Source organism: Rhamphochromis sp. 'chilingali' (assembly GCF_963969265.1).
Source record: "Rhamphochromis sp. 'chilingali' genome assembly, chromosome: 5".
Lineage (NCBI taxonomy): Eukaryota > Metazoa > Chordata > Actinopteri > Cichliformes > Cichlidae > Rhamphochromis > Rhamphochromis sp. 'chilingali'.
The window spans coordinates 6,810,520-6,822,563 of record NC_137932.1 but is presented as its reverse complement, the minus strand read 5'-3'; the positions used below and the strand labels follow the sequence as shown (position 1 = coordinate 6,822,563).

Below are 12,044 nucleotides of genomic sequence, written 5' to 3'. Positions count from 1 at the left end.
AACATCCATCATGTAGTTTTAAGCTGTGACTGATTAGTGTTTCAATCTGCCAACAAAGAAGTCTTAACTTGAGAAACTCTGCTGACCTAATTAATGTGGTCTGTGGTTCAATGAAAATCACTTGTGTGATAATTAAAAAACCAAATAAATATTCAGTTAGTTTCACGGTGGGATGGAAACACTGAGTGACTTGTTTCTGTGCATTGGCCACATGTTTTTCTATTATGAGTAGGATTCACCGAGGAGCCACACCAGTGGTATCACAGAATTTAACGCCCTACGTGACGGGTCACCTGTGATGCTTCATAATATCTGTGAGTAAATGTGAAAGGTACCCCAAGAAAGCTGGAGGAAAAGATGAATGAAGTGCTGAATTTAATGACTGATGACCCTCTTTTCAAATAACATTGAGTTGATTAAATTAGCAAATGCTGGATGCAGCTTGCAGTATAAAATATGGTTTGAGTGCTGGGTAAGAACATAAACCACCTGGTGTCACCCACTTGTTTGTGAAGTCCTGTTTTGAAGCTTTTAGATGTTTTCACGAAAACCTGATGCGATGAGAAGAGGCAGGTCTGAGTGTGAAACCGCATGCTCTTCGGCTAACAACTTGTCAATCACAAGTTCTTATTTTGTGATTGTTGCAAACCCGAAATAATCCTTTCTTAACACAGTATTACCAGAATTTACAAAATCTTAAAAAATGATCTAACTAATGAGTGACTGAGCCCATTAACTCATCAGGTGTTTACAGAAGCCGTTTTCCCGACTTCTATAGGTACAGAAGTCTTTTTGCAACCACGCAAATCAGCCCCTTTGCCTTGGTTTCACCCAGACGTTACATTCATGTTTTAAGTGTAGCAGAAAACCTAAACAGTCATTAAAAAGCAGATAAAAGCATCAAAATTTGGGGTCTGAACCAGATGCCATCAAGTAAAACAGGTCTGAAGTACTGAAGGAAGATTCATGGTGGATTTCATCTTCGTGTTTCAGATGAAAGGATCCACTGAATATCTCATTTCTCTTGGCTTCAAAGCAGCTCCATAATTATTATATTCATAATGTTGTTACCAGTAACCCTTTCCCTTACAATATTTACTTCAGTAGAAATATTTATATATTTTTATGACTCAGTCTCAGTCATGAGTCTGAAATAAAGTTTGGCTCTGAAAAGTGGAATAAACTTTAGTTAGGGTATTTTGCAGAAAGCTCTCACAAGAAAAAGCACTCCGATATGTCGTCACACCAAAATTTGTCCTACCCTTAGTTACCATGGAGTTAACAGGAGTTGTGTATACCTTAGTCTCACACACAAGCACTTCCTAAGTCTCGCTGTCAAGTATCTGCGGTAATTGCTGTGTATGCGTGAGTGTGTGTGTGAGTGAGAGAGCTGTCAGTGTAACTAGGCTGTCACAATGTTTTGTGGATCACTGGGCTGTCTGTGAGAGACAAAGAGCGTGTGTGTGTGTGTGGGTGTGGGTGTGGGTGTGGGAGTGAGAAACGGTCAAGGGGAGGGGGTGTTTACCTCACACTTCACATCATCAAAAAGCTTGTGTTTTTTTTGTCAAGTGTTTTTCCAAAACAGCGCTTATTTAAAATGTATGAAAATGGGGGAAAATATTGCATCCATTGCTCTGATGTTACCATGCAGCCTGCACACTGAATGTTACAGTGAGGGGAGTTTAAATATGATGTGATACTGCTCGCTGTGTGTGAGCAAAGTGCTAGGAAAGGCAGGATTTAAGTGGATGAGTCCCTCAAGCTTAGAGGTTACGTAAGCTTTAAACCGAGACTATGTAAACTTTAAGAGAAAAACAAAATCGTCCTCGTACAAACTAAGAACTACAATAACTCAGCTGAAGCTGTAGTGATGTTTTGTACTGTGCAACGTCTCGCGGTCTCACTGCTGCCATTCAACAAGCCTTTAATAATGAAAATAGTGACCTACAAACAACTGCAACAAAAAGAGATGGGAGCCCCGGCTAAAACACGCAGAAGAAGACCATGAACCAACCTCAGAGCGGGCTGGCGGATTCAAGCTTCTCCCCTAAACTACTTTTAGTCCATCAGGACTAATACACAACACTAAACACTTAATACACAAACTGTAAAAGCCACATAAAGATAAAGCCGGTGCTGATGGAGGTGAGGGAGGAGTAAATTGCGACAAAGACGCCAAATGCTGACCACCATGCTCGGCCTTCTCTGGGTTTTGGAACCCAACTTTGTGAGCACAGTAACTTAAGAACAAGGGAACTTAGGGTTTTCAAATTGATGCCATAGGTGCATCTACTAAAAATCTCTGACGAGTTCAAATCTCACTTACCTCGATGTCAAAAACAAGTTCTGAGGTTTTCTGAAAATGTTGTAAATGCGATAACTCAAGGTAGCACTGGTGTCTGTCAGTATTCTTTTTAAAGTGTTGTATATTTGTGACAGCTGTTAACGTCGTCACCTAACTAAACACCCTAACTCATGGAGGAAAACCCACTTTATGACTCAGAATTCACTCATTGGACTCTTACGTGCAGACAGAACAATGCTGACCATAATCACAGCTTCACCAACACGAGACAGAAATCTGACATGAGACCTTAGCATATTTTTAGATCGCTATAACCGGGCTACTTGTTGCAACACTGAGAGCAAGATGACAGTCTGTACCACAAAAGTCCTCTCCTCTGAGCATCGATAGTGTTTGATTTTATTCTGTAGCAAACCAGGATGGATGGATGCCCTCCAAAGCACACTGTGGTTTTTTTATGTTTAAAAACAGAGTTTCTTCATTTTCCCACAAACCACTCAAACACACCAACAAACCAATACTTTTTTTTTTTCATTTTGCTGCCAGCCATGGTACAACAGCAGCATTAAGAGCAGAAATGTTGTGTATGATGGATCTACTTATACCAGTGCACAACAATGGCAGAATTGAAGCAGTTAAGAAAAACAAACTATTCATCTTCCCAAACACCTGTGGTTTAAGAGTGACCGGCATCCGCACGAACACTTGAAATCTTTAAAGCAAAGAACACATGATGAGCAGCGTGTGTCATCACTCTCTCTGTAGGAGAGCAATTATTCAGCCAGCACACCTGCTGCTGTCTTATGGCTCAACGGAGACGACGATGCAGCGGGAATAGACTTGGCACTTCAACCGTATTTCAAATGGGAAATCGCTAATAACGTGGCTAATTTAAAGTGGAGCTTTATCGCATACTGTTAGTTTTCATCAAGGCCTTGTACTTGAGTTGCTTACAAAATATTGCATAAAATATCATAATGCGTTGCAGGTGATAGCAGTAGTTTGGTGTCTATTGCTATTGATTATAGCGTCCGATGAACTGGTCGGGCTTGTTCTCCTCTACATCCGTGTTTCTCACGGGAAATGATTATTTGATCATTTCCTGCTGAATTTGAAAGTTTGCTCATTTACAAAGAGATGAACAGTCTCGGTTTAATTTTAATGGAAAGACAGAATATCAACTAAAAATCCAGAAAAACCCTAACACATTCAAGTTATAAATTGATTGGTAAAAAACATAAAATCCAGAATTATTCAGGCTCTCATTCTGTGGTTTTTTTGTTTGTTTTTTTGTCTGGTGGGGCACAGTGGTCAGAGTCTGTATGTGTATATCTTAATCCCATAATCCACACTACAACATAATCCACTACAGAGCTCATTGAATGTAATCTAAAAGGGCATCTTTTTATGTTTGAGGAAGCAACACTGTACAGAGTGCAAGAACAAAGAGTGAAGGGGGGGATTTTTGTTGCCTGTTGTAATGTTCTTAAGTTGTATACTTTTATGTTTTCGGTAGAGATCAGTTTGTCGTGGCGGTTACAGTTTAGTAGTACAGGTCCTGAAGCAAGCAGGGATTTCATGCAACAGGGAGCAACTGGTTTGTGTTTGCAGTGTTGCCAAAGAAGCCGATAGTGCCTAATACATACAGCAAAGTGAAGTGCAAACAGTGAGGCTCACGCCACATAGTTAAAAATAAGAAAAACTATGTTATTTGCTTTCAACTCACCTGCACATGAAAAAATAATTTCATCAATCAATACAGGAAATAGTTAAAAAGATACTGTGTAGAGTTTGTGTTGCAGATGTAATATAAAACAAATGGTCTGATTTTACAAAAATCTGACATGTTTATCTGACTTATTTTGTTCTGTGGTGGCCAGAGAATAAATGGAAAAGCTGCTTGTGCACTTTTGTTTGGACAGGCGCTAAAAGTTCAGCACGAAGATACCAAAAAACACTTGAGTCTCTTCTCGTTCGCTTTCCACTTGCTGGCCTGTTGGAATGTGACATAAATTTAAGCCACGGAGTCAAAACAATGAAAGAAGTCTGTGTGCGTGTGTTGAAAAGTGTCCTCATCACTCGTGATGTCACTACAAAATGTGCCTGGAACATTTAAACTGTTATACTTATCCTGATTTTTTTTTTTTTAATCCCCCCCTAGAGGTAGAACAGTTTCCCATTAATATGTAGTTACAGCCAAGGGAAGTCGAGCCTATAATAAAAGCAGCCTTACATAGGAGATGGTCAGTGTATTATTTCCAGTCTGTGTCTGTGGAGGTAGAATAATAGGTATAGGTCAACTCGGGACCTTTTGGTATTTACAGTATTCAGCTTTATGTACAGACACCCAAATAAATGGGTGTAAATGCTTATTAACAGGCATGCACAGACTAGAAGTGCTCAGCAGCACTGTGGGACTGCGTGCACATGGACTCAAGAAGGTGCTTTGTTGCTCACTGACCCTTTGCTGTTTTGTTAAGATAAGGTTACTCACTTCTGTACAGACTGTGCTGCATGTTTTTTTTTTCTTCTATGAAGTAACTCTTTGGCAGTGCTCGTTTTCCACTCAGCAGCTACACAGACTGATGACGCAGTTTTGTTAATTTGAGTGTAAGTGGGCTAATTTCTCTCTGGAGAAATGTTGAATCAGGGGTTTACAATATTTAAAGGATGAAAATTGAGCTGTAAAGAGTTTAACGGCATTCAGGGACCGCTGATGTTTTGAACATTTAAGAGTTTCGTTGGATGGATTATTATTATTATTTATGTATTTATTTATTTATTTTTTACTCCTCTGGTTTGTAGAAGCCACAAGGACGGGTAGGTCCGCTGAATCTTATCTGCCTTGCATTTGTTGAAAGACACATGCCAAACATTCGAGTGCAGGGACCATGGAAAAATGCTTTTTTTGGAATTACTTGGGTAGTGGTTCATTGTTTGATGGCACTAAGCAGATAATTTAGATTTCCTCCCCTTCTTTCTCATCTTTTGTTACAAGTTGCGTTTTTATGGCTGTCGCTACTGCTTTAAAAGCAGTGATCAGTGTCCTTATTTGACTGGAAGCACAACAATTATGGGTACGCTAGGGAAATAAAACAGTAAAAACAAACGAGCCTTAATTATACTAAAGGCTCTCACTGTTAATGCTTAAGTCTTCCCGTGTGGTAATATTGGCACATCCGCCTGGCTCTGTTTCTAATAATTGATTTAATTTAATATAGACTACCTCTCTTCCTGTACACGCCTCCTCCTCTGTAATTCCTTGGAAGAAGGGAAGATATGAGTGTCTGTTATACTGGAGCATCTGTGTAAGGCCTTCGATTTAGTGCTATATAGCGCCATCTCATAAAACAGAGGTATTGCCAATTTTGGTGTGACCAGCATAATTTATACTTAAGTAACTCTGGATGTGTTTACAAGGGAGGAAAACATAATTGTACAAAAATAAAAATGTAAACAATTTTCATGTAATCATAAATGTCTTGGGCAGTTTCTCATTCAAGTTTTTTTTCTTCTTGTGCACCTTTCACTGCTTTCAGAGACACTTTTAAATCGCAACCTGGAAATCTTTTTGCATGAACATTTCTAGAGCACACTTTAGGATCCTTTCACACCTGCAGTTTTTAGTCCCTTTCAAATTGAGCTCTGGTTCATTTGAGCAGGTGTGAACACTCAGGTGCTCACCAAAAGAACAGCACCAAGACCATGTACTCCAAGGCAATCCAACCTTAATCTGAAACAGCTACTAGGGGTTTGTTGCAAGACTGAGCTAAGAAAAACTTTCCGTAGCCATGTGTGCTGTGTATTCTGGGATGTGGCAAGGGACTATAGTACACTATAATTTAAGTATACACAGTATACTTCTTAATAGTACAGAACTTAGCATCTTCTTCCTCTATTTATTTTTGTTGCTCCCGCCTCAGACACATCTGGCCAATAAGCCGATTGAACATTCACACATTGTTTGTAGTGACGCCTTTAGGTTCGCGTGGAGATCACTTGGATTTTTCTCTGTGAAAAGAAACCAAGTCACAGGGAAAAGCTACAAGTTTCCAAACTTATCAACTGATTCGGACCAGAGTAAGCAAACTATTGGTGTGAAACTTCTCCTTCAAGCTGACCTGATTTTTGTGTGGCAAAGTGGGTCTCTGGCTTTGACCCAGCATGTTTCAGTTGAGGTCCACAGTTCAATCGCAGTCAATCCAGCGACACCAAGTTGTGCCACAATTTAAGTTGTGCTCTGTGAATTTGTTCCCTAGGATGAAAATGTCTTGAAGCATGTAAACCTTGCAGTGGGAACCAGAGATGGGCAGTAACGCATTACTTGGAGAGTAACGCGTTACTGTAATCTGATTACTTTTTTCAAGTAACGAGTAAAGTAAGGGATTACTATTGCAAAAACGGTAATTAGATTACCGTTACTTTCCCGTAGGAACACTGCGTTACTAAAACCGTGATATTTTTTTTTGCAAGAATGTCTCTTGACAGTGACGTAAGCGAGTGCGACCTTCGTGACAACAGCTGTGTGCAGATCAACAATGGATCATATATCGAGTACGGGAGAGAGTATGAGCGTGCAGCGTTTAAAACGTGGAAGTACTGACCTTACTTTGAGTTTGATTCCATAAAAAGTGACAAAAACATTAGTGTCCGTTGTGCGTGGGAAGAAAACTTCTTTTTACACCGAAAAAACCCCTAAACAAGCTCCGAGTGCGCAACGACTTAAATTCAAATTCAAATTCAAATTTTTATTTGTCACGTACACAGTCATACACAGTACGATATGTAGTGAAATGCTTGGACAACTGCTCGTGACCTAAAGAAAACAAAAAAGGAAAAGGCTATGAATAAGATAGGAAATAAATATGAAAAATTAAAAAGGGTAAATTTAACTAGGAAGGAATAAAATATAAATTAAGGTTAAAAATGAAATAACTGTACAACACAAATTAGAATGAAGGGTAAATTTAACTGGGAAGAATAAGATAAAGATAAATATATAAATTAAAGTTGAAAATAAAATAACTGTACAACAAAATACACAATATAGAACTATATAAGAATGTATGAAGAAATCTAAATATAAATAAATATATACACAATAACAGCAGCTGTACAAGTATTAACCGGAAATGAAGAATATAGTGACCAGTGTTGTGCAAAACCAAAGTCCAGAAAGTCCAGTGTGTGTGTAAGAACTGTATGTGTGGGTCAGTACTGTGTGGTGGTGTGATTGAGAGACCATATCGCCTGCGGGAAGAAGCTCCTCCTCAGTCTCTCTGTGTTGGTCTTCAGGGAGCGGAATCGCTTTCCTGACCTCAGCAGAGAGAACAGTCTGTTGTTGGGATGGCTGAGGTCCTTCACGATCTTCCTGGCCTTGGTCCAGCACCGCCTGCTGTAGATTGAGTGCAGGTCAGGGAGCTCGGAGCGGATGGTGCGCTCAGCTGACCGCACAACCCTCTCTAGAGCTCGTCTGTCCTGCATGGTGCTGTTCCCGAACCAGGTTAAGATGTTTCCCGCCAGGATGCTCTCTATGGTGCACGAGTAAAAGTTAATGGGAAATTCACAGAGAAACTCGCGGATTCTTCACCTGACCGCTGTGGCACACCTGCACCAGAGCACACCTCCGCCTACCCCACTCCTGCTTTACAGGTGAAAATATTTATATTCTGCTGTGTTTTACTTGCATCTATTTGAAAAGAGTGTAAACGCAAAAATATTTTATTTTATGTGCTGGAATGTGCAGAAAATAGGTTTAAATGTTAAACTACTTTCTTCAAGTCAGAGAATGTTGCATATAATTTAATTTTTGCTTGATGCATAAAGTTAAAAGATTAAAACTGATAAAACAAGTTTAAAAAAGAGATTTTTCCATTTGATTTCATTTTGTATGATGGATTATGTAGAAAAAGTAGAATTGGGCTGACAGATCTATCGCTTTATTACCTATTCAGGTTGTAAATCGTGTTTTTAAAAAGTAGCTAAGTAACTAAGTAATTAATTACTTTTGAAAATAATTAATCAGTAAAGTAACGGGATTACTTTTTTGAGGAAGTAATCAGTAATTAGTTACTGATTACTTTTTTCAAGTAACTTGACCAACACTGGTGGGAACCTAGAAGAATACCATCGACTCGCCAGATTTACCTCTCTTCAAGTTCCCCTGAAATAAAAATCCAGTTAAAGGATCACCAGTTTGACACACTGGAGAAAAACGACTATTAATCAAAGAGGAAGTTTAAAGGCAGCGAACGAGCAATGCTAAAGCTGAACCATAGGGACTACTGAGGTTGACCTTGAAGGGGAGTTCAGCCCGATTTAAATCAGGCATTGTACACAGTCAGATTACACAATATTAGTCCAATGATCGCAGAACAGTAAAACAGATGCTTGTTTTATTGCATGCTGTGTTACTACTAGAAGTAAACTATAAGACAACTGTCCATCATCTGGGAACAACATCATTTTCTCAGCTAGTCTGACAAATTCTGCAGAGTGTCATAGTCCCGACGAATACCATGAGAATATGTTGACGAGGAAGAGCGCGGACGTTGACAGTGCTGCCATGATTAACACCCCCTTCACAATCACCTTTGTCCTTCATGCACACTATGAAAATCCAAGCTGTCGTATGAGGGTCTAGTCTTGTCTCATGGCCAAGTAGCAGTTTCTTGACTCTCACTGCTGTATCTGACATCTTGAAAGAAAAAAATATCATGTACTATGATCCTGGAATTACACATTATACCAGATAACAAGGCTCCAGCATCAAGCAGGCCCTGCCAGGAATTTTTCAGATGTTAAAAAAGAACGGTAAAGCTTATGTGCGGCACACAGGTATGTTATCTCAGGTCGACATCTGAATCTGTAGGGAGCGCAGCAAACTATAAGCACCTGACAATTTGCAGTAGTGAACGCTAAGAGGATAGCAGGTGTGTTGGAGCAAGATAAAGGAGATGAGAATAGAGAAGGAGAAAGGAATCAAATAATCCGGCCAAATAGATGGGAGGATGGAAGCACAGCAGAAAGAGATTGAAAAGGAGAGAGCAAGAAATAAGTGAGATTAATCGAGAACGATAAATGAGTGTGGGAAGAGAATGGAAAGGCAGAGGAGAGAGGAACGGGCTTGCACAATCAGTAGAATTAAATAGATCGTGCGGATGGAAAGGGCAGATAGGTAGGCCAGACAGATGGTGAGAGAAAATTGGAGATGTGAGTGAAGATGACATTAAACAGACAACCGAATTGAAGCTTGATTTAAAAGGCGAGGTGGAGGAGGCTCGGTCGAGCTAAGGAGACACTGCAATGACAAGAGGGACTGGCAAAAGATGCACAACTGGGTAGTGGCTTTCAAAAAAAATTAAAAGAATGCTTTTTAATCAGAGTTTAGCATCAAGTCAATTAAATGTCTCAGATACAAATCTACTTAATCAAGTTGGAGAAACAGGAACAGAATTGGTTTTACAGGTGGAGGCCACTGACAATTTTTTTTCCTTTCTCATCTTTTCTGACTGTTTTTCACCTGTTTTGCATTTGGCTAGGGTCAGTGTGACTACTGGTAGCATGAGGTGATCCCGGGACCCTGCAGAGGCTGTACAGGTAGTCAATCTCCTCCAGGATGACACATCATTACTCCATAAGCATGGAGTCTCAAGAGCACGGAGAGGTGCCAGAACACAGGCAGTTAGTCGAGGAGAACTGGACAAGGCTGCGTAAAGTTCTTAACCCATCAACAGGACCAGTATCTGCTCCTTTGTGAAAGGAGGAACAGGATGAGCACTGCTAGAACTACAAAATGATCTGCAGGACACTGGTGGGAATCTCTCTGACCAGACAATCAGAAACAGACTTCATGAGGGTGGACTGATGTCTGAATGTCCGCTAGTGAACCTGGCTGTGTCAAGCCTGTTTGCCACAGAATACCAGACCTGGCAGGTCGACCACTGGCGTCCTGTGCTTTTCACAAATGAGAGAAGGTTCACGCTGAGCACATGTGACAGACGAGAAAGCGTTTGGAGACTGTAACATCGTTCAGCATGACCGGTTTGGTGGTGGGTCAGTGATGGTCTGGTGAAGCATGTCCATGTAGGGACGCACATTCCTCCACAGCCTAGGCAACGGCACCCTGCCTGCCATTAGGTATCAGGATGGAATCCTTGGGCCTTCTGTCAGATTCTAACCTGGCTTCATCTTGGTGCTCTACAATGTCTGGCTTTATTTGGCAAGAATATGTAGATAGTTCCTGGAGAATGAAGGAATTGATACCACTGATTGCAATAGAACACCTCTGGGACATGATGTTTGATTCAATCCAACAACACCAGGCTGCTGATTTCTTCATATGCATGTGTACTTGTGAAATATTCAAGATTAAAATACAAAAGAGAATTGTGTTACTTACCTAGATATTACCATAATACTTACCATAATTTATGTCTTTCTGGTGCATATCCAATTGCCAGAACCATGTTACTACATGTTACTTTGGGGGGAAAAACATTACCAAAATGACATTTGCAAACAGCCTGAGGGTTTCACATAGTAGTATTGTATGATTGAGTGAAAGAAGCTCCACCAGCCTGTGAATGAGTAAATACAGATCCCAGCTCAATGGACAGTTTGTTTATTGGAGTGTGAGTGAACGCTGATGGAGCGAGCACGTGAAAAATGCTACTTTACATTAGTTTCACCAAATTGATTCAACACAACAAACAATCGAACATCATAACAAGGCCCGTGTGTGGGAGAGGGATGTGCTACTTTAGACGAGCAAACAGGCTACATTATAGCAGCCAAAGTAAAATGAATTTATGTGGTGTTTTCTGTCTAAATAAAACAGACAATTAGAAAAACCTCATCTGTCGGTACTGTGGAAAGACCACATTATCCACTAAAAAGCCCATTTGGTTTTGTGTTCAGTCTTGGCTGAAATGTGCAATGCAGATGAGTAATCTTTTTTTTTTTTTTTCCTTTTTAGGTTGATAAGTAGTTTGAGTTTTTATGGTAAAAATCCTACCTCGTGGCGACCGCACCAGGAGAGCAGTAATCTGTAAATCTGCACCTCTGTGCTGAATAGTTCTCATCTTCTTTGCAGTGAAAGATGATTTATAATTTACCTTCCTGTAGCTTTAGTTTACCTTAGCAGCAATAAGATAACTTTCAGTTTGTTCATACTGAATAGATGGAGAGGTGTTGGTTTGATTTACGTATTTGAAATGCCAAATTATGTGACCAAATGTTTATAGTAATGCTACATAAATAAGTATTGGTTGATTTTATTGAAATGCCAGGTGTGTTACACAGTCTTACATAACTGTGGGCACGTGTATAGATAATCACATAGCATTGATAACAACAGGCTCTCAATAGGGCTCGGTTATCTAAAGTATGCAGTTGTCTTGTTTGCTTTGTGTGCATAACCTGTCTTGTGACAAAGTGCTGAGGCACCATGAGTTCAGATCAGCTAAACAAAGTCCACACTGTGTCTTTTTCTTTTCTTTTTTTTAGCTATCGCTGTGTGTGCACTGTGAGGCTTAAATGGAAGAGTACTTAAGATACCACCAATAACCCCAACTGTTTTTATGGTTTAACATGCGGAGAATAAATGTGTTCTTCTGGGATAAAACGTCCTCACATCGCTTTTTGTTTGCATAAGTAACCCTGTAGCTAACCTTGAACATCTGACATTAAAAAGCCCAAAATCAATACCAAGCGTTGCGTGTACACATACTGTATTGTT

At 39.9% G+C, this 12,044-nt stretch overlaps 1 protein-coding gene across 3 annotated transcripts in view; it reads left to right on the top strand.

Annotated features, from left to right (window-relative positions):
- The window catches only part of akap7 (A-kinase anchoring protein 7), a 47,554-nt gene that overhangs the window by 11,386 nt on the left and 24,124 nt on the right, over positions 1-12,044 (top strand). The window contains exon 10 of one of the 3 annotated variants that reach the window (XM_080882160.1): positions 9,847-12,017. The exons of the other annotated variants lie outside the window; for them this stretch is intronic. Within the exon in view, the coding sequence (XP_080738286.1) occupies positions 9,847-9,857 (11 nt within the window). The 3' untranslated portion in view covers positions 9,858-12,017. Of the gene's footprint in view, positions 1-9,846; positions 12,018-12,044 lie in introns of those variants that run through there. 3 annotated transcript variants of the gene reach the window in all.